The sequence below is a fragment of the Gavia stellata genome, chromosome 1 (assembly GCF_030936135.1).
Source record: "Gavia stellata isolate bGavSte3 chromosome 1, bGavSte3.hap2, whole genome shotgun sequence".
Classification (NCBI taxonomy): domain Eukaryota; kingdom Metazoa; phylum Chordata; class Aves; order Gaviiformes; family Gaviidae; genus Gavia; species Gavia stellata.
In genome coordinates this window covers 79,446,234-79,473,996 of record NC_082594.1, presented here as the reverse complement: position 1 = coordinate 79,473,996, position 27,763 = coordinate 79,446,234, and the positions used below count along the sequence as shown (strand labels likewise).

The window sequence follows — 27,763 nt, the reverse complement described above, 5'->3', positions numbered from 1 at the left end:
GCATAGCATTATGCCTTCGTTTCCCAGCGCCAGAAACTGTTCTGTTGTACAATCCCACCAATAAATACAGCAATTGACATCTAAAGATACCTTAGATCCCTTGTTCCCTCTTGCGTGCTTGGTTGGCTTTGCTAGAATTTCACCCCTCATTTCTGCTTAAGAAACTTTTTATAGTGCTTCATCTAAATTTGTAGATGACCAACATATAACTTCTTCACTCTTTTTCTCCTGAAGCGTAACACATCATCTTTCTTGCCTTTGTAACTAACTCACTTGTAATTGGTGGCAAATATCAAAATCCAGAAAATGGATGTCTCTCCTCTCCTCCCCCTAGCTGCTTGGCTGTAAGAAGACCCATACGATTCATTAAAGAGGATAATACTCCCTTTTGACTTATGTAACCAATAAAACATGACTTAGATCAGCAGGTGTATGGTATTATTTCATTGCCTTAAGACATGTGCTCATTTTCCCTTTTGCAACCATAAAAACATGAAGTGAAACAATAAAATCCACTTAATTCATATTCTTAGGGTGAAATGCTCTTGTTTGGTGACATCCAGCACTGGGAGGGGTTTCATTTTCTGAGGGCTTATAGGCTCAACTACAGCAACTGTTGTGAATCTCAGCTGATACCTGAATTAAATTACATTTAACTCTAACTCATTCCAAGTAATTTGTTACTAATAGCGGGTTTAACAGCTGTTCATGTAAATCATTGTGAAAGCTTTTAAATTACTGGATTTGTTCAAGTCTTTAGATTCTTTTTTAATATTCAAACCAAAATGGATTATAATCTGTTTATCCTCTTTGCCAAGGTGCCTGCAGAACAAGAAAAATAAAGTCAGTCATTTCCATGTGAAACACATAGTGCATGATGTTCCTATCAATGTTATAAAAATACTGTAAGTGAGTCCATATTTCAAGCACAATATGAAGTATTGAAATAGGAAACTGCAATTTTTGAGTCAAGTGTATTAACCAAGAAAACACTTAAGCATATTCTGAAGTTCTTTTCCTAGAGAGTAAAAGCTTAAGAAGTCACAATCATTTCACTGATGTGGAAAACTTTTTAGCTTCAAGGTAAAGAAAACCCAAACAAACATACAAAGGTTAAAAAAAGGTTATGAGGACTGTGTACTTAAAACAGTGTTGCATACTTAATAAGCCCATGGATGCATACCTGAGTATTTTCACTGTATCTCACATGTAAGAACAATAAAAACAAAGTGATTTTAACATATTATTACAAACCAGAGAAAATAGACTTGTTTAATACCTACAGGCAGCTAATTTACAGTCGTTTAAAAACCTGTATCTGTACCATGTAACACCATAAAATGTAAAACTAAGCAAAGATTTATTCATCTGCTTTGGTATGTGACCAAATAGCAAGTAAAATTCATTAAATAAATGTACATGAAGTTAAATGTGTTCTTCAGAGTTTGCAGGATTCAAGTATACTTGCATGACTACATCTCAGTAACTCAAGTTCACCCTTCTCAGTAAGGAGACATCAGGTTAGTAAGCATATAATTAACTATCAGTTTTCATGTTTACTGTACCTCCACCATAGTATGCTTCCCACAACTCAAAAGTTATTAAAGTAAAGCCCTCTTCATTTGAAACAGGCTTAAAATAAATAATAATAAAAAAGTAGCTAACAAAAAAAAATCAATTGCACAGTTCTCAATCTCAACTTCTTTTCATTCCTTCTTAAAAAAAAAAATCAAATACTACTGCTGAGATGTTTGAGACAAATATTTAAGACTGAATAAAACTTACATCAGCATTTTCACTTATTTGTGCATCTAGACAACTCTGGTTCACCATGAATTAAAAGTTCTGCTTGGACTTTCATCCCACTTCATTCTGTTAGTACGAAGATTTAGTCACGCTGACTAAACCTAAACAGTTTGTCTATATTGGGAAGATTTTCCTGTGTTTGAATGTAGCTTTGAAGAATCAAGTAAGCTAACATTATGTTGATTATCGCTGATGAGCCAGAATAAAGCAAAGCAAATTGAAGTTGTCAGCATGTCAGGTAACCTGTCTGTCTTGAAATGTGCGCAGTAAGATTTGTATCACAGACCACTTCACGCTAAAAAGGTTCATCTTGTGTATTGCACTTCCATTTTGTGGGTTTTTTTCAAGTAGGTTGTCTTTAGGATTTGCACTTTAAATACTCAAGTTTTGCATAAGCCTTATGTTTTATGAGATGACCTGGTGGTTTACACACTAAAAATAGTAAGCATCTCCCCTTTTGGGGAGGGAGGGAGGGAAGGTGGAGTTGTGATCAAAATACTTACGCTTTTCTCTAATTAGAACAGTGACTCAAGATACCTGAATGACTTGTTAGCTTTCTTGCTAACAAGTACAGGTGTTACTATGCCAACAAATACAATTAAAGATGGATTTTTTAGAATATTTGATAATTAGAAAGTGAATGAATCCACCTCAGGTACAACTGCCATACCACCTCATTACTCACCCTCTTGAAATGTTTGCCAGAACAGCGTACACTCTTACAGCAGAAACATGTTCTTTCTTAGGATAGCAGAATATTACTATTGTAAGTATTGAGAATATGATGAATTTTTTTTTTCTTTTAGCAGATTAATACTTTTTTGGACATACTGTATTTAGGATTTGGCTTTTCTTTTGATTCTAGCTATGCCCCCACCTAAGTGAACTACTAAGCAAACCAACACGTTTGCTGTCTGAAACAAATTTGGAACATTGACTTGTTGCACAGTATCTATTACAGCTCTTCAGCTGTGCGTATTCTTAACACTCATATTGTAAGGTTACATAGAAAAATTTAATCTGGAAGCACAGGACCCATTTTCTTAAACCTATGCAAGAACTAACAAATGCATGTCATGACTACGCAAGACATTTAAGGCACTGTGCACAGTCTTTTTCCTAGCCTGCATAGACATGGCCTAAGCAGCATTATCAAACCTAATCATTACAAAATGAGACAAGTTAAAAAAAAACCCACCCAAACCAGAGAACCAACCCAAAACTCAAAAAACTTTTTTTGAAAGTTAAGTTTTATTAGTAAAAAGGTAAAAGTAAAGGCCAAGGATGTTTTATTTGTCTTCTTATTTCCAAGACAGGAGGAGGTATGAGGACTTTGTGTCTATGGTATTTCTCACAAATGTAGGGTGAGGGTTCTTTTAAGGGATAGGTTTTGGGGGTAGGTAAGATGCATAAGGGGGGTAAATTAAAATTCAAATATGATTGTATGACACCTCCAGTTAGGGCTTTAAAAATCCCCACTAACTTGCTAAAATGGTGAAGTATTGCCAATTCAAATGAAGGCACTGCCAGAAAAAAATGAATTGCTGAGAGGCCTACCTACAGACAAAAGAGACAGGACCTCCTTTATGCAAAGCCGCAACTAACCATTGCCTTCACACAGAAGGCAGCAAATCTTCAAGCCAGTATGTCACCTTAGGAGCCTGATACAGCTCATTTCACCTCCGCTTCTGCAACTCGCATGTCAACGCTCTTGATGCCGAACAGTGAGTTACCTGCAGGAAAAAATAAAAAAGGGAAGCCTGATGAGGAAAGTTACCTCTTCCCCTCACAACTACCCAGTCAAAACTGTGGTGTGTCCGCGCAGGAAGATTTTGCTTCGTCTCAAGAACACTGGCTTGTTTCTTGAACTTCAGAACTTCTTGAATGTTTCAGAACCCACCCACCCCCCCCAAACACCCCCAATTAACTATGCTCACATTCAGCAACCCTTAAGAGACGGGTTTACACACCGTAACATTACCCTTTCCTCGCAGTTTTACACAGATTTGCACCTTTTTGTTTATGGCTCCAATTATGATCCAGCGGTAATATTATCCTTGTAAGTCTCTACAGAGGCACGCAAAAGTTTTGTGAGGAAACACTGTCTTAAATGTCAAAACGCGAAGAACTCCCCAGTCTCTCCCGTAAGCAGCACCAAGCAAGATTTAAAAACAAAATCCTTCACGAGAAGAGGCCGACGAAGAGAAACAGACTTTGTTTTAAAAAAAGAACAACAGAACAAACCAACAACAGACACTCCTCCGCCCCGCTGGCTGCCGGCCCGCCCAACGGCGCTGCCGGTACGAACACCCGCTCGCAACCGCCACATGGCTCCGAGCCCCCCCGCCGCGCCCGCTCCCGCTCCCATCCGGCCCGGCCCGGCCTTGCCCTGCAGCGGCACAGCTCCCCCTCGGCTCCGGCCGCCGCGGCGGAGCGCGCTTGCGCCGCTGCCACACAGGCTCCCGGCTGCTCTGGCCTCACTATGTCCGCTTCCTCCTCCGCGGCCGCACTGCGGCCAGTCACTCACCTGATCTTTGACATGGATGGTCTCCTGCTGGGTGTGTAGCCTTCGCCCCTCTCCCCTGCCGCGGCCTGGCCTCCGCCCCGCGCTGGCCGGTCCCACTGCACCGCGAGGCCCGGCCCGGCCGCCCGGACGGTGAGGGACCGTAGCTGGCGGCGGGCACCCCCCCTCCCCACCGTGACGCGCCGCCCCTCCGCCGAGGCGGCTGCCGGGCCCGGGGGGAGTGGGCCGGGCCGGGCCGAGCGGCCTGCCCTCTGCGGCCGCTCTTTCGCGGTCTCCTCGCTCCGGGCGGGCAGCGAGGGCGCCCGGGGCGGTGTTGCTTAAACCCGTCTGCCTTTCGTGGGCAAATTTCGCCTAAATTAAAAGATCCGGGGCTGAGATTGAAAAGGGCGCTTACCCTTAACGGCGGTCGGCTGAATGAAGTTAGGGTGGGTGTGGAGGGAGAGGTGCGGGGTAGATGGGGGTTAACGTCCGGGGAAAGCGGCTATGGAGAATGGGTTCCCAGTTTGCAGAGCTGGAGAATCCCAAGGGCCGCGACACTGCCCCGGCGCCTGGAGGTCTGCAGGAGGCGGCCGAGAGAAGCGAGTCCCTTACACTGGGGTTGCTTGTGCTGTGCAGGGCACGGGCGAGCGTTTAGGGTTGCAATCTCCAACTGAAAAGTCTGGAAATCTCTGTGACGGTCATCTCCCAATTTTTGTATCAGTAGACTTTCAGCTTTGCAGGGTTCTTCTGAAATGCATCGGTCCCTCATGCTACAGCTAGATTGGATCTTGAGGTTTGAATAGTCAGCATGACTAGAAGAGCATTTAAGTCTGCTCTTAACTATTTGTCGAATCAGGGGCTTCTGCAGCATGTGTCTTGTAGAATACTGGAGTATTTTTGTATGTGACTTGGTATTTGAAATAGTCTATGTGGATAATCGCATAGGAAGCAGCTTTGGATGTGGGTGAATTCTTAAAAAGTGTGAACTTGAGGCATGTGCCTTCCATCTGCAAAACCCAAGTTGTTGCAGTTTCTGGAAAGACTGCTGTGAAGTCTAATGAGTTACTCTGTTTCCAAGAAACGTGCACTTTTCCCCTCCTTCATGCTTATAACAGGTGAAGGCAATTCAGTTATCGTGGTTTAAACCAAAAATGACTACTCACACTACCACAAATAGTTTAAAGCATTTTAGAGCCTTTGGTTTCTGTTTGTTTCATCTGCACTCTCAATATGCTATGCAAAACAGCGATTAAGTGAGTTATTTCAGTTTCATTTTCAGTTTCACCACTGGAGTTTCAAATAGCCTGGGGCTATGTTTTTTTTTTTTTTTAATCTAAAACCAATTATTTTAATTTCATTCTTATTTAGAAGTTTCAGGAAAGCTTTTTTAGTTACTACTGCTTTTTAGCATAATTTGAAAATCTACTTCACACATAATACTCACCTGAGCAGGACAGTCTAGGAAAGCAATATAAATATTTAGGAATTGATATGGTTATGTAAGATTTCTATATCAGTTTTAAGTGAATTTATTATGCACAGGTATTTACAGGGTAGGTGCTTTAGTTTTGAACAGTATTCTAGGAACCAAAGACATTTTTCTCAGATGCTATCCTGTCTATATTTAGAAATTGCCTTTCTGTAACATTCCAAACAGGCAAAACCAATACAAATTGAGGTTCTGAGTCATGTTTAGTTCTCCAAACTCCTGGGTTTCATACAGTGAAGAAGCATTAAAAATACTGTACCTCATACTGGGAAAGTGATTACAAAGGATCCATAAATCTTGGACCTAAGTTTGCCAAGATTGAGACACTCAAGGTATAAACCTGCTCCTTGCTGTTATTAAATTTATCTGTTGTAAAGTACAGCTCCAGAGAAATACTTTGTCACTTTCTGGATTCAAATAAAATAACAGACATAAATTATGGCCTTTTGTGTGCTTATATATAAAATATACTTATATGAGGAGTTTATGCATGCTGATATAATTTATTTTCATCCCTATATGAGAGGCATCCTGTGCACTGATAAATATTTGTTGTGTTTCCATTCCCCTAGTTACTGTAATGCTACAATGCGGATGTGATTTATTCTATTTTAAAAAGTTGCATAGCAATAATGTGTTGTATTTCAGTAATCTTTAAACTGTGATGAAAGCCGTAATTGTGGATAAAATTAAACTGAAAATACTCTTGTTTTCCAGTACAGAGGCATAAAAGGGACACCACCTTGAAGATTTTCATAGTGTACACTTCCTTTCAGAGGACTTGTAGTATGTTTCAGCCTCTAAATACTTCGAGTTCTGTCACAACTTTAACATAATTTTTGGTGAACTTGTTTGTTTCATAATGAGTTGTGACCCTTAGGAGGCAAAAAGGCAGTCAGGAGACTGCTTGGACTTCCCCAAGATTCCTAAATGTTTCAAGAAATTTGCAATAATTTTGGGGAAGGAATGAAATAAGGGGTGCACAGGTTAGATGCTTTCTGCCCAACCTGTCTGCTGTAAATCTTCTGAATGAGACAAATGGTTATATTGGTGTAAACCTACGTGAGAAATAAGAACCTTATCTTTAATTCTCTTATGAAATTTTTAATGTGTCACATAGTGCTTATCGAAAATGAATTACATACGTATTTCTAGAAGCTATAGAAATCTGCATAAAATTACTTCTTTTGAAAGAGCAGAAACAAAATTTTTGGTATTGGATATCTATAACTACACTTTTGTAACGTTTTGAAGTACCTCCATAGCTGGTTGTGTTTTCCAGAATCTGAAACTTTAGGCTTTGCAATAATTTTCACAACAAGGTAGGGTGTGAAAATATATGTGACTGGGTTTGGAAGTTTTCATCTAAACCGTGCCTATTTTATAGAACAAATATTAATTGATCTATAAATGATGAAGAATTGAACATGACGTTGGTCTAACGTAATGTGCGATGAACTTGCTTTCTATAGCTCACATACTTGCTTCTGATTAAAGAAGATAGGATGTCTTCTGATAGGAAGATTTGCAAAATATTTGTGAATACTTCATAACTGTGAGTGTAAAATCCTTAAATGAGGTTTCAGCACTTACAAGGTTCTTGACTTTGGAAACAATGGAAGTGTTTGGAACCTATAGAACCTGCATCTGTATACTTTAGCGGCTGACGCTAGGCTATGTGAAAGCGTCGCCGAGTCTGATCTTCTGTGACTTTAACTTCCCAATCTCTTTAACATAATTGAGATTGATTAAGTTGCCCTTGAGTCCCACCTTGATATATCAGTTTACCTTCCACAGGGAAGTTCTCGCCCCTGAACTGCCAGTGGAAGCACTTCATCTCTTTCATTCGGAGTCCTTCTGTATCATTATTTGAAGTGTTATCTAACACCCTTTTTTCAGCACTTATAATAAATGCAGTTCACCCTTCTTCTGGATTTTTCTCCTTTTGAATTACCTTCTTTTTCCCTTTGAGCTGTTGGATGAAATCTTAGGTTTTTTGTCTGTTGTTCCAGTTACCAGGAAATTAGCACACTGGAAAATAGTGCTCTTGTTTAGTAAGTAAAATATGTGAACAGCACCTCTAGACAGCTTGTTATTTAATACGTAAAATTAATCGACGGACTTCTTTTCGTAGGAAATTCCAGCTGTAATAGAAAAAACAGCCTTTGTGCTAGTGTACTACAGTTACATCCTGCTTTATTAAACATATGCAGCAAGATTTAGTGTAGTTTGTAAGCGGTGCTCACTTCACTGTGTAGTATAAACCAGAGGAAAAGGAATAAGTAAATTTTAACTTTAAAAGTACAGCAGTACACCAACAATTCATTTATTTATTTTTAAAACCAACACTTTGTGTTGTTAAATTTCCATTTTTTTTCTTACAGCAAATCCTAACAACAAATACTCAGAACTTGTACAGTAGATTGCTTTTTCTTAAAATGCTTTAGTCTTTTCCTACGGAAGACTACTGTTCTAACCGCTAGTATGTAGTATAATTAAAACTATTAAACCTACTTATGTGTGCACTTATCTGACGCACACAGTACAGGGTTAGCTGATTAAAATAAAAAATAAAAAAAACCAGAACAGAAGCTAGAGATCTTTGATACCTAAATAAGTACTTTCACTATAGTTGTACCGTTTAATATCTGATCCTGGCATTTCAGCATATTGTAAAAACATACAAAACCAACGTGAAGATACAGGAGGAAAAATCTATTGAATTGGTACAAAATATATCACTAGAGTAATGCCCCCTAGGATCTATCTTCTCAATTTACTGCATAAGTTGTATTTTGAGCTATGACAAGTGGTTTTGTTATGTAATTGTAGCCAATAGCTACCCCACCACCAGAACACAGATAGGATTGAATGTTGCCTTTGTTGATCTGTGCCTAAACTTGTAGGGGGCTGAAAATATTTTAAATTAGAAATTATATTCTGTACAAGCTGTGTGTATAATATTAACCTTTCCTAACTGACAAATGAACTTAGGAAAACTGCTGCAAAGATAAGATGTTTCTTAGCATTGTGCTTAAAGCTGAACTAAAGCTAAATTAACATGCAGAGAACATGACACTTCAGTATAGAAAGTTTAGTCATGTATTTATTTTTGTTTAAATTTTTGTTAGGAGCAGTGACCATTTTATGTAAATTATTATCCTTGCCTGTGTCCCTTAGTGTTGTGAAGCAGCACCTTACATAAGATAAGTCAGCATATTCAAGTACATCTAAAAGGGAGATGGTTTCTAAAGCAGCTTAGTTTTGCAAGATGCCTTCACCATAACTCGAAGTCATGGGTTACTGTATAGGCACAGGTATGCCAGCTTTTTCTGACTGTTCGCAGAGGAGCAAGAAGTAGTTTAGGCAACTGGGATTACAAGTTTCTTCTTTTGCAGCTGCTATCTCTTTTGTGTGGAGAAGACTGCTGTTTTTTGTGTGCCACTTCTAATCAGCTCGTGCATGGCTAGTCATACTGGTAATCTCTGGTCTATAGTTTAGAAGAAATTAACTTGCAGTTAAATTCATTGCAGTGTTGTGAAATTCACAAGAGTTTTGGCATGTTTTCTTTCTCCTGGGTGTTACCTACCCATTGTCACAAGGTCAGAAGTCAAAAATGTACTCTTACTTTCATTTCATTGCACAAGTTGCCTAGGAGATTGCTGTTACAAGAAAACAGGTAACAATTCCATGCTGGAGTTTGCTTATGTGCATGCTGTCTTTTACAGTGTGAATGGGAGGTTAAAACAGCTTCCTATTTCTTCTGCATCAGAGCAAATAGCACCAATTCAACTAAACATCAGTCCTTTCTAGATTGTCCTCTATTATGGTTTAAGTGCAAGAATTAATCTTCTTAGGCTATAAACTGGCAATCTTGTAAGCCTATTTTCTGCTTCTAGGTGGTAGAAACTTACTTTCTTGTCGTTCTCCATTTCCATCTGATTTTGGGGAACAAAGAAGGAAAAAAAAAAACCTGTCTTGCCCTTGTGTTCTGTACTTGTATCTTGTTGCAAAAACAAAGAGTTCAAGGATATTATTAGATTAAAATACCTCATAGATGCTTCACGAGCAAATGTTGGAGATAAGTAAAAGAGCTCCTCATTAAGAATTATCTAACCATAAATAGAGTAAATAAGATTTGTCATATGTTTGAAAGCTAACATTTTAATTTAACAGCAAGGAAAATTTTGGCAAGGACATAAGAGACATACTAACCTAGTGTCTAACTTCTAATATTCCCATGATTGATTTGCAAATTGCCCACATGGTTGCCTGTTGTTTGTGGTTAGAATGATCCAGAATTGGGGCTTAGTTCAGCATCTGTAGAACAGAGTTTTTTTAATTTCTGTAAGGGTTACCACATTTCAAAATGTCATGGGCAGCATTAGCGGTGATCTTTTTTTCTCCCTGGGGAATTAACAGAGGAATGCTCCCAAGCTGAAAGATCCATGATTTGATTTTAATATTGCACATAAATTACACACAAATGCAATGCATTTTTGGTGCTGATTTATTTATTTATTAGTTGCACCAGACCCAAAGCCTTTGGTTTTAAAAGAAAAAACCAAACATGCTAAATAAATGAAACCCAAGGGTTCATTCCCACTGTTAATAATGTGGCTTTTGTTTTCTGACTGTTACACACGTTCAGTTGCATAGAGGGCCTTTAGCAAGTGGAGAGGTACGTTTTGAAGGTGTTGGGAGTCTAAAGGTTCTGTTTAGTGATTTTAAAGATTCACACAGAAATTTGACTGTTTATAAAAATTATTCTCTTTCTGTGCCTAAATGCAGATTTTCGAATCTGTAGATGATAAGGATTTATATTTGTTGGCTACGTACACTGTTTTGTGTATGAAGTTCCAGTTATTTTGCTTTGAATGTAAATAATAAGGTGTCATAAATGGAACAGAATTTCACACAAAGAAAAGGTGCATAGAGTTTTCCTTTATAATAACACTGTTTCCAGCTGTTGCATTCCAATTTTCTTTTTACTTAAGAAGAAAAACAACATTAACAACCCTGGATTTATTATTCTGCACACCGGCAGTAGTTAACACTGTATGCCATCTTGGGCCCAACTCTGCAGCTCTTGTTCTGAGTAGTTGTAATTCATTCATGTAGCCTTGTTGTGAGTTGGCTAATTGAACTCTTGAGAGTGGAATTTGTAATGATACCTTAATTTGTTTGGGTAGGACAGTTTACCAGCAAAATTCTGCTCTATGAGTTCTGCTGGTATATTTCTCCGAGAGACAATCTTATTCTTGAATACTGGCATTTATACTTCTGATGTTGGGGGGGGAGGGTGTTGGTTGTTGTTACTATTTTTAACTTTTTATTTTTTTATTTTCTTGGCAACAGACCTTAATGGTGATGATAGTTTTCACAATATGATCATTGCTTTTTTAAACACCAGGAACTATGTTAACTAACAACACAAAAGCAATTAAGCTAAATATCTTCTGCCTTCAAACTTGATATCTATTGCTTTCATTAAGGACAACTGACTTTCTTTTGCACAATGTAAAGACTGCTAGTGATTGTTGCTGCTTCTGTTACGTGTTTCTGTACCTCTCTGTATTGATCCTCATTTCTTTCACAAGACTACTGAGAAGTATTTAACCAAGATCATTTTTGGATCTTACAACGGTTCTGACAGAGACTCCTGACCTTGATTTATCCTTTTCCTTCCCCTTAATAATAATAATAATAATAAAATCAGTGTTCTGACCCGAAGTTCATTGAGGTACTGCCAACCTTTATAAAGATTTTTATTTATCTCACTTGTGACTTCCTTTCCTTCAATAATCAGTAAGAAACGCTTGTCTCTGTTTCTTGTGGCTCTTTTTTTGATGGCTGACAGCTTTTTTCCTTTTTCTTTTTTTTTTTTTTTTTTGGCAATATTTTGCTTCTTGAAGGGTTGCACACCTATTGGTAGTATCAGTGTTTGCTGGCTCTATGTATGTTTTCTGTTCTTGTGCAGCTTTTAGTAATTTTTAATTCCTCTTAAAATAAACACTATTTTCCATCGTAGTTTGGCAATAAATCTGATGCTGTAATTTGGGAAAACTTGCATCTAAGTGGTCACTGCTCTTTGCCAAGTATAGTTTTGCTGTTGATATGTAAAATAGCTGGTTTCTTTTTAAAATGTATTCTTACTTGTCTTCCTCCTTCTCTTTTGAGGTATATGAAGTATTTTTGTAAAAGTCATCAAATAAGTCCTATTTTTAGTAGACTGTGTGCCTCTGATGAAACAGGTTTATTTCTACTTCTTTAAAGCTTTCCTTTGGGCACCAGTTACGTGTCAGCGCTCCATATATTACATTTTCCCTCTGCTGTTAGTTTTTGCCTCTGCTGTGCCTGTACGTGGTTCTTTTGGGCAAGTTTCATGTTCAGTTTGTCTCAGGATAATGCAAGACAACTGAGAAGAAAGCCCAGTTTACTATTGTCAGCCTAGTCTTTCTATCTAACAACCATAGGAATTTACTCATGACCTTTGTTGTTGTGTAATATGTACAGCGTTATACAGTGTCTCATTCTCCCAGCTCATTAATACATGTTCTCTGACCTAGTGTAGTAGTTCCAGCAGCCCCTGTGTAACCTTCGCTCTCTGAAGGACAGATACATGCTAGTCCTTTGCAGCAGTCCTGTGCTTGCAGGTGCTGAACTGATCGGGTTTGCTGCCAAACAGCTCAGCCCTCTGATTCACTCCTGGGCACTGATTGTCTGCTGTGCATAAATATTAGTTCACTCAGGTTCTCTTTCACAGTGTCACCATATACTGCAAATTGCCTGCTCATGTTAGGGCATCTTCTTGAGCATTATGTCTTTAAAATTGTGTTTTGCTTTAATCGGTCCATTTGGGTGTAATGTAAACTGCCACAGAGTATGTATTCAAACTAATAGACCCTTATTTGATTACTGACCAGTGATGAGAGGAAGTGTCTTTGTTAGATTGGGATGTTCTATGAGTTTGACAGTGGTGCTGTTCATTTGGGAACTTTTCTAAGGAAGATGAAAAATTTGCACTAATACTGGAAGAAGAGTGGAATGACAGATAATGTGTGTTTAATGAAAAAATTTGGATTATAGCGTATCAGAAGGGCTGAATTGGGAGAAATTAATGGGTTTAAGGTGGAGCATGAGTACACTGAGGCATAATTTCATTTGAATAAATTGTTCTATGGTAAAGATTTTTTTTTTGTTTTGTAATTTACATACAGAAAGCTGCTTTGAGCTGTCTCTTCAGGGCAAAAGAGTAGACCTATGTATGTCTGTAAAGTGACATAACCTTGGATAATGTCATCATTCTGCTACAAGACCATTACTGCAGAAAATTACATCATATGAAACAGTGGATCTTTTTATGCTAGGGCTGAATCCTCTCTATAGCACTATATTATTATTGGATTAACAAAACGTTCTTTGCTGTGTGGCTCAGGGGAGATGGAGCCACAAAGAGTGTGTCACCATGCAATAAATTTCTAGTCTTTAAAAATTAGAAACAGTGTTTCATGGGGAACATATCTCAGGAAAATGAAAATATTTGGGCCACTAAGGTATTGTAGTAGTCTATTTGCTACTTACTACTACTATTGTAGTCTAATTGCTACTTCGCTGCCTAGTAACTTGCATTGTTATTAATGTTGTAGATCATAATTTTATGATTTTTATCCTTCTCCCTTTTTTAATTTGAACGTCTTCATTTTTCATGAATGAGGACATCTAAGAGTAAAGAGCAAGAAGTAGTGTTGCTATTCTGGTTTTGTGTGTTCTAGAACTTGAAACTTTTTATGTGGCAGTTGATTGCAAATTGTACAATATTGTAAAATTTAGTTTCTTAGAATGTCTGACTCACCATTGACTTTGCATAGTTTACTGTCTCTCATGGCTTTGCCTTTTTCAAAAAGGAAGTGAACTATTCCCCTTCCCTCTTGTGGAACTTGTTACAGAGAGCAGGCAATTAGCATGTGCACTTGGAAACACTGTGGAATAACAAGATAAAATTGAAGTTCTAGGTTCTAAGGCTTAAGTTAATAAAAAAAGTTTTGCATCTTTATACCACTTGTTATACTAATGCCAGTTCTACCATTTTTTTCATTAACAAACCCTAGAGTTCTCTCTTACAGATTTTTAAAAAAAAGTTTCAGTATGTGCTGGTTTTGGCTGGGATAGAGTTCACTTTCTTCGTAGCAGCTAGTATGGGGCTGTGTTTTGGATTTGTGCTGAAAACAGCCTTGATAACACAGGGATGTTTTAGTTACTGCTGAGCAGTGCTTACACAGAGTCAAGGCCTTTTCTGTTTCTCACCCCACCCCACCAGCGAGTAGGCTGGGGGTGCACCAGAAGTTGGGAGGGGACACAGCCGGGACAGCTGACCCCAGCTGACCAAAGGGATATTCCATACCATATGATGTCATGCTCAGCATATAAAGCTGGGGGAGGAAGAAGGAAGGTGGGGACATTCGGAGTAACGGCGTTTGTCTTCCCAAACAACCGTTACGTGTGATGGAGCCCTGCTTTCCTGGAGATGGCTGAACACCTGCCTGCCGACGGGAAGTGGTGAATAAATTCCTTGTTTTGCTTTGCTTCTTTGCGCGGCTTTTGCTCTACCTATTAACCTGTCTTTATGTCAACCCTTGGGTTTTCTCACTTTTACTCTTCCAATTCTCTCCCCCATCCCACCTGGGGGGAGTGAGCGAGCGGCTGTGTGGTGCTTAGTTGCCGGCTGGGGTTAAACCATGACACAGTATCGCCTGCTAAATGTATACAAAGTTTGAAAGAACTTTTGGTGTGTTTTTTAGCTGCCTGTTACCTCGGTCTTCGTAACTTTAGAAACATCTGCATCTCCTAAAAACCGCAAACAATATCACTGCAAAATTTCTGGGTGGCTGTGATCTGTCACACACAACCTCCCTGTCCAGGCTGTCCCTGAACTGTCCTGAGAGGAGAGCTTTCTGGAGTCTGCTGTAGCACCATTACTGCTGTCCAGACCATTCTTTTCCTATGGAAAGCAGGATGGTGGAGAGAGGAGGCAGTCTACACATGTTGGGACAAGATTTGAAATAACATATGGCCTGAGTGCTTCTAGGTCCCAGGGTTTAGAAATAGCCTGTGAGTTCCCAAATGTATACATTGGACCTACAGAGGTAACTGTACTTACCAATGGCAGTGTTAACAACATGTAAGAGTTTATTCCCATACTTATGCATATATACATGTATTGTGAATATCCTTTGTATAGCAGTCTTCATGTGACATCTTGGTCTCTGAGAAAAGTTCTGAATTTTGATGGCATCTTGGGAAGTGTCATAGCATTAGGAATTTTCTTCTTTTATGTTTATTTTTGTTGTTAAGGTTTTTCTAAGACTATGCTCTAAATTCTGCATTTATCATTCCTTGGACATAATTCCTCGGATATCACATCTATATTATGTGATATATATATAAAATATTACATTTTATATTATATATTCCTTGGATATCACATATGTATTATGTTGGAATTGCTTTTATCTCAAATATATTTCATAAACAGAAGAAAGTCTGTGAAGTGTACATCATAGTATTAGGCTTTCTGTATATGCTGATTTTTTTTTCTAGGTATCTGTTTGGTGTACAGACTTTAGAATCTTTCAAATAATATTATTTCCGTTTGGAAATTTCCAGTGCTCTACAAAACCCTAGAATTCCTGGATAAAGCGATACAGGGGATGTCTTTTCACAGGTGTGTATGTGTGCAAAGGAGACGATTTCTTCCATTTAAAATAACTATTAAGATAATGAGTGGCTTTTCAGTAACTCTGAAGTTGTCAAAGAAAAATGCCTTAGAAAGATGTCAAAATTTTCTTGAGGAAGTCTCTTTGCATAATGGGGAATTAACAATAAAACTGGATAATATGGTTTATAAATTAACTAGGCCTTGTTTTTCCCTAATCAAAGCTCTTGGCTTTAAGAGTTGGCATTTCAGGATCGGTAGCTGGTACCTACCTGCTGGTTAAAACTGCTCTCTGCACAAATCTGTTTCCCCCTGCTTCTCCCCCAGGCAATAATACAAGGTGATTAAACTGTTTGTTAGCATGTTTTTTCTCTCCTCATTGCCCTGGTTAATTGAGAAATGGCTCTATGTTCTTAGAAGTTTCTACTAAGAGGGGAAAAAGAAAAGCCATGGAAGTTATTCCCCTCTTCATCCATTCCTTTTTCTAATACTGTAGTTCAACATGGAATAGATTCATATTTTCTTTTTCTTCCTTCTGTTACAATTGCAGCTTTCAAGGGACTAAACCAAATATTCCTGTTTGACACAAATGTTTCTGTATTTGTATATAAAGAAAAGGAAGGTAAAATACTTTTTTCCCTCTGTGTACTCTTCAGTAGATATTTAGTTTACCTTTCTCTTCATAGTATCTTGCATACTGAAATTGTGAGCTTCAGTTGTCTGCTTTGTATTCTAATTGTATGTACAAAAAATTACATTTCACTGATGTTCTAACATTATTCCTAAGTATATCTCACAAGAGTTACAGTAAGAAAAATACTTCCAGTACCCATTCATTCTTTCTGGGTTGGATCCTACATTTACCTTTCTTCTCTCCTCCTCTTTCTTTAAAGTAGCCTTCTTGTGCTGTGAATTAAAAATAGGCTTGCTTTTGAAAAAAAAAATACTCCGTAAGTTTAGGCCCAGCTGAGATTTGATCTGATTTTCCTAGAAACTGTTCTCACTGAAGTCTTTAAATCCTCATCTTATCTGAGTCTACGTGACTTGGCAGCTGATTTGATAGTGCTTATCAATAACTTTTCCCCAAAACCTTGTTCTTTCATGCCATTCTTTTTTTAGAGATGAGCACAGCATGGAAATACATCATTCAGAAAGATTATATTTGTACTCATGAGTGGTTACAAGGTGCCCAGTACGTAGGTGGTGTACCATATCAGAGATGTAATAAGGTGTACTTTACAGATATCGCTCTTTCCTTGGATAGAAGTAAAGGAGATGACACAGATGTTACAAAATCCTACAGTTCTGTTGAAATAACAGTACCTGCTCCTTTCCTCCAAGCTATGAAAGTTTTTATTGATAATATAGACCCAGAAGCATAAATCAAATATTCAACAAAATAGTTTACAAAGATCAATGATTACAGGTATTGTATAACTCTACTTAATGGTAGTCTAAGTTTGAAAAATATATTACCGACTTGAATTGTCTATAATGGAGCCTTTGAGACAATTACAGACTACTTTTCTTTTTTTTCACAGAGTGATGATGATGCATTTTAATGGCTTCAGTACTGACAATGTAGATGCTTCCCATTTCCAATTCAAGACCTACTTAAGCTCCTCTGACAGTCCATGGGAGTCAGTTAAATTCTCAAGAGTCAGGCTGTATTTTCTATACATAATAATAATAAGGTAGAGGTTCTGTCAGGAGAAATCCCTTTCCTGAAGAAAACAGCTTCAATTTTTGTGTAATTTTATTTTATTTATTTTTTACTGGCAAAGTCTTAAGCTCTAGAAAATACAAGTTCATAACAGAAATGATGACAGGCCGACGGCCCTATAGCAATACCACCATGAACCATGTCAACCTAACACAAGAAAAAAGCCTCCAACCTCTTTGCTTATGACAAGCTCAGTGACTAAAGCTGCCCTTTACATTTTAGAAGGCAGACTGCAGCCATGTTCAACAGTGTTCAGCTCTGTTTTCTTCAATTGCAACATTTCATACAATTGGTTTCTTACATTAATAGTTAGATTTGCTCTTCAGACCACAGGAAAAAGCAAAAGGCTTTTCAGCTTGTTGATGGAATATCAGTTTTGCATTTTTGTGCAAAGTTTTCAATCTCTTTGAAAACTACTATCCAGAGGCTATTAGAAAGATGTGGCTTATGGTGCATTTGCCTCTTTTCAGAAGAGAAAGGCCTTTGGTGACCAGCTGTTTTATTATTATTGCAACTTGTATACCTTCTAATTCTTTTTTCCTCACATTTAGGAAACACCTAAGTTATCCTGTTAAACTGGATATGCAGCTTTAACTATAGGCCTAGGACATGTTAGTCCTTCTAACAGTTTCAAAACATAATGGGTCAGAAGGTATAGCCTTAGGACTTCATCTTTTTGTCTAAAAGTCATTTAATTTCCAGTGGCTCAGTGCAGTGTATTCAGCAAATGAAGCAGACGCGTTTTATATTGCCGATTGTAAGCTTGATTTTAGATCAAGCAAAAGGAAATTAGTGGAGTGGGGTCAGGGAAGCTATTTATTGAACACGGCATTTTTCAGAGTTATTTCATGTTCAGGTGTTAGTAACTTCTTCATTCTAGATTTTGTGTGTCAGATCTGTTTGGATACTGCTGAGTACGCCTGTTCATAATCATTTTCATAGTTACTATATATAGTTGCATACGTGATGCTTATATTAGTCGTTTCTAGGTATTATTTCTGCTGTACCTTGTCAGGTGTTAATCAGAGATACTAGGTTTTTTCTTAATTTCCTTAAACTTTTTGCCCCTTTCTGACTGTGAAGCTGCCTGCAATGCACCTTCAAAAACAATTTTCGCATTTACAAGCGGAATGATAGCAAATTGTTGCTATGGAGCAAAGAAATTTTGTTTGTAAATCTAATTTCAGGTTAGTTACAGTGGAATTGGAATTGTGTGCCTTATCTAACGTAGATATATAATTCAGAAACTGAGCTTGATTGTCTCTTGCTTGTAGCATTGTGACTTAATTGATTTCGGTAATTTGCACCTAATTCTGGGTAGTGAGAGAAAGGCTACTGGATTTTTTTTTTTCTTCTTTAGTTTTTGGATGGAGGGAAGGAAGTTGGGGCTATTTTTGGAAATAAAGGAAAAAATCTCCTTTTATCTGCTTATTGAGCATATACTGTGCCAACCTGTTTTTTGCGAGTGCTGATGCAGTAGACCTAAGCACACCCCAGCGAAGTAACTCCTGTGTCAGGCTTATTAAATTCCAACCACAGGAGAGAAGCCGCTTGTGTCTCAAGATGTAAACTTTGACCTCGGCTTGCAGAACTGAGGTAGAAGGGAAGAAAGATTGAGTGAAAGTGGAATGACTCCTAGTTCAGTTCACAATATCTGTTTTTCTTTTTAGCACATTAATCGTATGGAAGAATGAAATGATGGACTAAAGTTTCTTGCACTCTTTGAGTCTCTGAACACGTATTTTTTTATTTCATTTAGTAAGATACACAGCAGTGTTTCTTGTAACTCTAAGCTGTCACACTCAAAGCAGAGTCATAACATAACATTTACATTATGCCCAGAACTGCTCTCTAGCAAAATAAGGTTCAGCCTCTCGCCTTTGAGATAGCTGAAAATATAACCTTAACAGCTACTGTTGGAGAGTCTTCTTCCAGCTTTCTATTTCTCCCGTAGTTTTCAAGTGAATTGGGTTCACTGATGTGTTAGTGAGATTCTCTGTCTGAATCTTTTTGTAATCACAGTATTCTTCCAGGTTTGTAGTGTGGATAAGTTTTATGTCTTTTTATAAAACATCCCTGGTACTGTTTTGTTATTTTCCCCTGTTTTAAACAAGAGATAGTAGAGTTCAGGTTAAACGGATTTTGATGTTTGAAGACCCTATGCTAGTTTAGAATTGTCATAATGTGCTAGAATAATATTAGGTCAGTTTGATCCAAGTGCAGAAGTTGAGGCGGATCTGTTCTCAGCCACCTCCTGTCTGCCAGGAAATGCCACTCTTAGAGAAGCTTTAAAAGCTAAAATATTTTACTTGAAAGTTGGGGCTGGGTCCAGTACATCCCCCTTAGGTACCTCATGTGTGCCAAATTTTGAAGTGTTCTCTACAGGACTTCTACTAAAATAAAATCATTTTTGTGTGCAGTGAAGAGATTGATGCTTTTTTCTCTCCAGATGGAGGTCCCTGGGGTGGTTTCAGACTGAGGTGGTTTGAAACCCTTTCACAGCATTTTGCATCAAATGTTTAATTTTGAAATGTCTCCTCCACATCTTTCAGGAACTGTAGTTGATGCCTACTTCCTAATCAGTCCGTATCTGCCATATTAAGTAGAGACTTTGTATGATGGGAGGTAGAGGTGTTGGGCAGATCACACAACCTTTTATAACAATTTTCACAACAGAAGCCTGGCTCAAAATATGCTGATAAGGTTTTCCAGTTGATAAATGCTGACATATTCTCTATTTTTAGTGTGATTGTATATACTAGCATTACTAGGTAGAGTACATCATCTATGCAGAGAGGCCAAAGATTTTCAGCAAAATTTCAAATATGTACTGGGAGGAAAACTATACAGCTCTTCAGCAGCAGGACTGAGAATTAGTGTGTAAATACCCATAAAGAAAATAAAAGGAATCCTATTAAACAACTGTTATTGCATACTGAACTCTGTAAGTGTCAGTTTATTGGGGAGTATTAATACAAAGATCTAGTATTGATAACAGTCCGACTGCAGTTGAGTAGCAGGCTGGCTTAATTTCCTGGGAATAGGAAAAGTTCCTTCTGCCATACAAGGTGTCCTCAGCGCACAGCATCTGCTCTGCCGCTGCTGGAGTGCAAATGGTGTTTGAGCTCAGAAACACAGAAGTGTTGTGGGTTGTATGGGGCTTTGAGCAACATGATCTAGTGAAAGATGTCCCTGCCCATGGCAGGGGGATTGGACTAGATGATCTTTAAAGGTCCCTTCCAACCCAAACCATTCTATGATTTAGGTACCTGTCTCTCACTGGGTTCAATGGGACTTAGTTAAAAGCTTCTATGGCCAAATAAAAGTTTTTATTTCACCATGCAAATTATAAGCAATCTCATGGTTGGACTTGATGATCTTACAGGTCTTTTCCAACCTTAATGATTCTGTGATTATAGTCTAAAACAAATTACAGTCTTCGTGTAGTTCTGTGCTTCTGCCCATGGTGTTAGGAAACAAAAAGAACTCGTGTACCATAAGTTGTGATAGCCTACTATCTTTGAGTAGTCCCACTCTGGGCTGCAGGCTGTATTTGACCTAGGAGTCATTTAGGACCTGCCTCCAGCTTACTGCTGAGTCTGGAGATAGGACAACTCTTGCTGTCACCCTGTGAGGTTTCTCAATGCTCTGTGGAAATAGCCCTCTATTCTGATCCTCAGCCCCCCGTGGGAGGTGAGGGCTGTGGTCATGCGACTTCAGAGAAGCCGGTGGCTCGCTTGGGTAGAAGTCCACACTTACGTGGTACTGGAAGTCCCTTAAATTGGTATCTATACCATGGTTTTGAGGTTTTATCTGCAGTTTTCAAACAGACAGTGATTACAGCTCATAAAAGATAATTTTCAGTTTGCTATATCACACTTGCCACATCAAAGGTCTGATTCTTTTTTGTATTTTAGATTCTAGTTAGGATTAGGAGTTCTTGGTATACAGCTATTAAAGAGATTCTGTGATCAGCTGTTGCAGTGCTTCTGACGCTTTCCTCTGGACTGTAGAAATGTCCTCTCTCCTGGAAAATCAAACGCATTGATGATGTTTGGTTTTCTCTTCTTAGTGTTCCTACCACAGAGAAATTACTCCATCAGCAGATTTACTTCAAAAATTTTAGGTGCTCTTGAGCGGACAGAAGAGATTAGCTTTATTAATCTGTAGTTCTTTACACTCCCTTTGTGGTAGCGTGTTTGACACATTGCTGCAATTAAGTTTAGAACATTGTCCAAGGCCACACTGAAAAAATAATGTTTTTCTTTTCTGTTAAAGTCACTCTGTCTTTTGAAATGTTTCCACTGTTTAGGAAACTGACATTTTGGACAGTATTACAGAAAGTGATTTAGAAACGTGTAACACTGAAACTCAAACAACTTGAATTCACAACTTGCCTAGGTCTTTATATATATATATATATATATATATATGTAGTCTCCTGGGCAAGCAAAAGCTTTCTGAGAATAAGGAAATTGGTGTTAGATGAGAACTGTGGCATGCTGAAGAGAATTTTCTTTTTGCTCTCATTTTGTTGGGGTTTTTTTGAGCGAGGAATAATATTTTCTGATGCTTTTTTTTCCCCCCTCTCTTGCCTATTCTTTTTTCCATTGTTGCTGTTTCAGGTTGGGGGTTAAACAGAACAGCTCTGGGATGTCTGTTCAGGGAAGGTCATGTAACTTAGAGCTCTTCCTATAGAAAGTATATCTTAATTAATAAGATATATTTGGTTATTCTTCTGCTGACTTTGATAACATAGTGACCCTTTTGGTTTCATCTACCTTGTGTGGGAGTTTTATCCAAGTGCCTTGTAACATCTGTAACAAAAATGCTGTTTTGCGGTCCTCAGGACAGTGAACTGCTGTCGTGTGTTGTCAGCAACGTATTGAGAAGAAGAGATACCCCCTTGGCGAAAGGCTAACTTCCTGGAGAAGCTGGCAGCTTGTGGCTTAGACAGGTGCACTCTTTGCTGGGTGAAAAACTGGCTGGACGGTTGAGCCCAGAGAGTTGTGGTGAATGGAGCGAAATCCAGTTGGCGGCCGGTCACAAGCGGAGTCCCCCAGGGCTCAGATTTAGGACCAGTGTTGTTTAATATCTTTATCGATGATCTGGATGAGGAGATTGAGTGCTCCCTCAGAAAGTTTGCAGATGACACCAAGTTGGGTGGGAGTGTTGATGTGCTCGAGGGTCGGAAGGCTCTGCAGAGGGATCTGGACAAGCTGGATGGATGGGCCCAGGCCAATTGTATGAGGTTCAACAAGGCCAAGTGCCGGGTCCTGCACTTGGGTCACAACAACCCCATGCAATGCTACAGGCTTGGGGACGAGTGGCTGGAAAGCTGCCCTGCAGAAAAGGACCTGGGGGTGTTGATTGACAGCCGGCTGAATATGAGCCAGCAGTGTGCCCAGGTGGCCAAGAAGGCCAACAGCATCCTGGCCTGTATCAGAAACAGTGTGGCCAGCAGGAGCAGGGAAGTGATTGTGCCCCTGTACTCGGCGCTGGTGAGGCCGCACCTCGAATCCTGTGTTCAGTTTTGGGCCCCTCCCTACAAGAAGGACACTGAGGTGCTGGAGCGTGTCCAGAGAAGGGTGACGAAGCTTGTGAGGGGTCTGGAGCACAAGCCTTATGAGGAGCAGCTGAGGGAACTGGGGTTGTTCAGTCTGGAGAAGAGGAGGCTGAGGGGAGACCTCATCGCTCTCTACAACTACCTGAAAGGGGGTTGCAGAGAGGTGGGTGTTGGTCTCTTCTCCCAAGTGACGAGTGACAGGACAAGAGGAAATGGCCTCAAGTTGTGCCAGGGGAGGTTTAGACTGGATATTAGGAAAAATTTCTTTACTGAGAGAGTGGTGAGACACTGGAACAGGCTGCCCAGGGAAGTGGTGGAGTCACCCTCCCTGGAGGTGTTCAAGGAATGTGTGGATGAGGCATTGTGGGACATGGTTTAATGGGCATGGTGGTGTTAGTTGATGGTTGGACTTGATGATCTTACAGGTCTTTTCCAACCTTAGTGATTCTGTGATTCCTTGTGAACATGCTATAAGCTGTTCTTCCCAGAGCTAGTAATTGTTCCTCTGGATGAGATCAGTCCTTGTATAATATTGTTGCCTTGTTATAGTAGCTCATATGCTAATGACAGTGTAACTGTTACCTGACTTGGGCCTTGTCATACACATTTCAAGAAGCTACATCTCTGTTAGCCATAGGTTTTGGCCCAGTGAGTGGGATTGTGTAGGCATCACATCAACTGCTATTTGCATAGTTCTGTTTTTAATGGTTAAGGGCCTGCGTGAGTGCCTAAGAAAGCATATCAGGCAGTTTCTATTAATCCCTAGCTTTTGTATTTTTAAACTAATGAGATGCTGTCACATAGTTGATGTTTAATAAGTACAGTTTTAGAATGTTTTGAATTAAGTCATATATATTGCCTGCTATTTCAAAGTTGGGTTCCCTCATGCTCCGGAATTGAAATACACACCTCTGTTTGCTTTTACATGTGCTATTTTGTATTGGTGGTGGAGTATTTCCTTACAGCTCAACATCAGAAGAGTGTTTGCATGGTTTATTCATGGACTGTTTCTTTCACTTCCCTGTGGCATTACAAAGAAGGATAAGGTGCATATGTGAATACAAGATAGTATTAAGATATGTCTGGTCTATTAATGTAAACTAAAAGCCTTTCGAATTTGTTCAGAAGCTTCTTCCCCTCACCATAGAAGTAAAATATTTCTGTGCATATAAAATGAGAAATTAGCTTCCTCAATAGCTGCCATGGAAGAATTCTCCCAGTAATATAAGCCCAGAGGGGCAAATATGTGATACTCGTTTGGGAACAGTTCTATGCAGCTATTAGTTTTTGGGCACCAAACTTACTTTCTTTTTAAGCCTGTTAGCAATTACTTGAATTCATGGTAGGTTGTCTCATATCAGAGAAGGGCAGACAGACTGACAGCACTTTGAGTGAGTTAGCCAGTGGCAGTGTGTTTCTCTGGACTTAGTGAAGTAATCACTGTGTAGCATATTCGTATATATTGGAGTGTACTTATATTAATATTCTAGTACAACAGAAAAAAAGAAATAGATTTGCAAAAATTAAAGCTCCAGAACAGACTTCTACCTGCTCCCTACTAAAATGGATAATGGATCATTTCAGTGAATTTTTCTAAGTGCTAATCAAAAATATAATGATTTGCAAATCATTACTCAATTAAATTGGAAGCAGTAATTTTAATTTTCAGCAATTATAGTAATTATTTTTTCTTTATATTTGGAAGTTACGGTCTATCAATCATGTAAAATGGTTTACCGAATAACTTGCTGTTTATAACTAGCTTATGATTTTGAAGTACCATTATTTGGTGCTTCTTATTTATTTGAATAGAGGGTTTACGTTCCTTTAACTTACAGGTAACAATAAGGTGAACTTAAATGGTACTGGTTATGAGAGTAAATCAGTTGAAATGTACAAGACATGAATACTGCAGCAGCATTTCTTTTGGTTTGATGGGCCAGACTGTGTTTAGGTTCAGCCTGCCTGGTTGGGTACATGCCTTGAAATTTAGGCATGGGTCAGATATTTTGGTTGAGCATGAATAAAAGCAATGCTTATTTCCTCCTGTGACAGTGACTGAAGCGGGTGTCTCTGTAAGGTGATAAATTTAGATTTCATTTTTCTTCATAAGCAAGTTCATTTGGAAGGAATGGGGGGAATACTACAGCAAAGAATATAACATTCCTGTTCCTCATCTCCTCAGGAGGCCTTCTTTGCTAAGGAGTTTAAATCGACATCCCTTTAAGGAGCCCTTAAGTCAACAGGCTCCAGGTTGATTTGTATTCACTGGCTAGCACTCGTCTGAGTTTTACTTTAAAAGGCAGCTTTTGCCTTTAAAACACAATACTCTGTGTGTGCGCACATGTGTTTGTGTGCACATGGTTTAACCCCAGCCGGCAACTAAGCACTACTCAGCTGCTTGCTCGTTACCCCCCCTGCCCCAGCGGGATGGGTTGATATAAGAGCAGTTTAAGAAATGAAATGAAATAAAATAATAATAATAATAATAATAAAAATTGTGATGAAAAGGAAAACAACCACAACAACAAAACCTCAAGAAGGCCAAGTGATGCAAATGAAAAACAATTGCTCACACCTGAGCCCAGCCTGTCCCCAAGCAGCGGTCCCCCAGCCAGCTTTCCCCTTAGTTTATATACTGAGCATGACATCATATGGTATGGAATATCCCTTTGGTCAGTTGGGGTCAGCTGTCCCGGCTGTGTCCCCTCCCAACTTCTTCTGCACCCCCAGCCCTCTCACTGGTGGGGTGGTGTGAGAAGCAGAAAAGGCCTTGACTGTGTAAGCCCTGCTCAGCAATTACAAAAACATCTCTGTATTATCAATACTGTTTTTAGCACAAATCCAAAACATAGCCCCATACTAGCTGCTACGAAGAAAATTAACTCTATCCCAGCCAAAACCAGCACAATGTGTGTATACACACACACTATATATATATAAAAAATATGTTTATATGCTTTATATACAAGCATATAAATTGTTTATATGTGTATATAACATAATAGCATACAAAAATCTCCTGGGATATTAGAGAAGTAGGCTCAGGCCCTAAGGGTAGATTGAAAGGCTGAGTCTCATTTTCTAGACTGGTGCTGTAAGACTTAGGCTATCACGCAAAAAGTAATTTCTGTTGCCTGCCTTCTTCATCCCCACTCTTGCTAAGCTACTGTAAGTAATTTTGAGGTCAGCTGTTAAAATGCTGGTTTTATTCTCTTAGCCATCATGGGTAACCATAGTAATGCATTTTTAAACTAGCTTTCACAGTAGTGAAAATGTGAATGGAAGGATGTTGGGAAGGAACTGCAAGACTGACCTTTTGCCACAAATTGCAAGACAGTTTTCTCCTGAAGATTGTTTATTTAAAAAAAAAAAAAAAATCTTCAAATTCTCCTTTCCTTTTTTTCTGATTGTTTTGCTGACTTAGGAGCCTTCAGCTCTAATTTTTCAGTGGTTCTGGGTGATTTAAACTATTTTTTGCAATTTCAGACCTGTTCCAGTAGCAGTTGTATAGTTGCTAGTCTTTTGCATTGCTTATATTGGTGTTGTCTGTCTTGTTTGACTGCTGATATCTTAAGGGGGCAGTCTCAGATTCCCACTGAAAGAAATGGTAGGGATAGAAAAAGAATGGGGAATGAATCATGCACCATGCTTTATTCAGTGGCATAGTCTATTGCTCCCTCAGTGACTGGTTTTTATAATGCTGTCGTATTTTTATGTTTCAGTAGTTTGTCATAATGTATTATTCCTTCTTAATTTTTTTGAGATGGAGCTGTAATTGATACTGTGGATAGTAACATCCTGAGTTATTCTTTGGGTTGAGAGGATGTTGTAAGTTTGCTGATCAGAGGCCATTGGTTTCCCACTCTTTTCTTCTTTCCTGCTTGCCAAAACCACCAGCAGGATCTTGGAAGTTTTGTGGATCGTTATGTGGGTTTTATCTTTGCAGCGGTGTTTCCTGAACTCTGTGAGTCCACATACCATTTGGAAATGTGGTGAATGTACCACTGTTTGATGTTCATATCCTCAGTTATATGGATATTTTAAGAACTGGTTCACTTCTGTGATCAAACATGCTAAGAGCATCTACTGCCTGTGGGGAGAGGTGTTGTAGAGCACCAGGCTTGATGACAGATCTCTTTAGAGCACAGAGCCATACTGAGAGACATCCATTCCCTGGCTTTCATGCAGTGCTGCAGTATTTGTTATACTCCTGAGTCTGACAAACCTGACACAACTGGTCAGTGAGCTGATCAACCACGTGTTTTGTATGCTGGAGAGAGAGGGAAGGGAACCATGAGTTCATGATTTTGCAGATGTTGAAGTAGGTGGACATAAAGCTTGGAGGACCATTGACTGAGTTCTGCATGTGATATTCAAGACTTCACAAAGTTAGTCTTTCTGATGGGAAATCTGTCACTATTCTCTTTTTGCCATTACTGTGTTTAAATCCCGTGTTCTTTAACACTGTTCAGTTAATACAGTGGGAGAATAAACACACAAAGGCCTGTGTTACACTTAAATCTAGAAATGAGAGAAAATGTAAATGTCATTACTATTGCTATAACTCCGTAAGTAGAAGAAACATCTAATACTCTCTAGAATGTTGATTGCCCCCACCATTTCAACAATTGCGTAGACTTGTCTGCAAGTTAACACTTTATATTGTGCTAAATGCCATCAATTGAGCTGCAAAAAGCAAAGCAAAAATTTCCACTTCTATAATTATGTTCTGATTTATAATTATATTTATCTTTTGTACCTCAAATGAGCATTTCAGTAATTTGTATGGCTTCTTACACTGTTGCATCCCCTAAAGAGATTAAAGGAATATTATGAAAGACTGATAGGAAAGCAAAATCAGTCATCTGTGTGTTCATTCATTATTGACAGTGACAAAATCTAATGAGATTTTTCTCAATCTGGGGCCAAAATCTCGGTAAAAATTACTAATTGTGTTT

The 27,763-nt window shown here is 38.8% G+C and overlaps 2 protein-coding genes across 2 annotated transcripts in view; one reads left to right on the top strand and one right to left on the bottom strand.

Moving 5' to 3' along the window:
* Positions 1–4,135, bottom strand: part of STS (steroid sulfatase) — a 115,142-nt gene extending 111,007 nt beyond the window's left edge. The window contains exons 1-2 of the mRNA XM_059816268.1: positions 4,062–4,135; positions 3,364–3,417 (exon numbers count right to left, since the gene is read on the bottom strand). Coding sequence (XP_059672251.1) covers positions 3,364–3,417; positions 4,062–4,135 — 128 coding nt within the window. The remainder of the gene's footprint in view (positions 1–3,363; positions 3,418–4,061) is intronic.
* A 146-nt stretch (positions 4,136–4,281) lies between these two features.
* The window catches only part of PUDP (pseudouridine 5'-phosphatase), a 79,548-nt gene continuing 56,066 nt past the window's right edge, over positions 4,282–27,763 (top strand). The window contains exon 1 of the mRNA XM_059830754.1: positions 4,282–4,364. Within this exon, the coding sequence (XP_059686737.1) occupies positions 4,289–4,364 (76 nt within the window). The 5' untranslated portion in view covers positions 4,282–4,288. The remainder of the gene's footprint in view (positions 4,365–27,763) is intronic.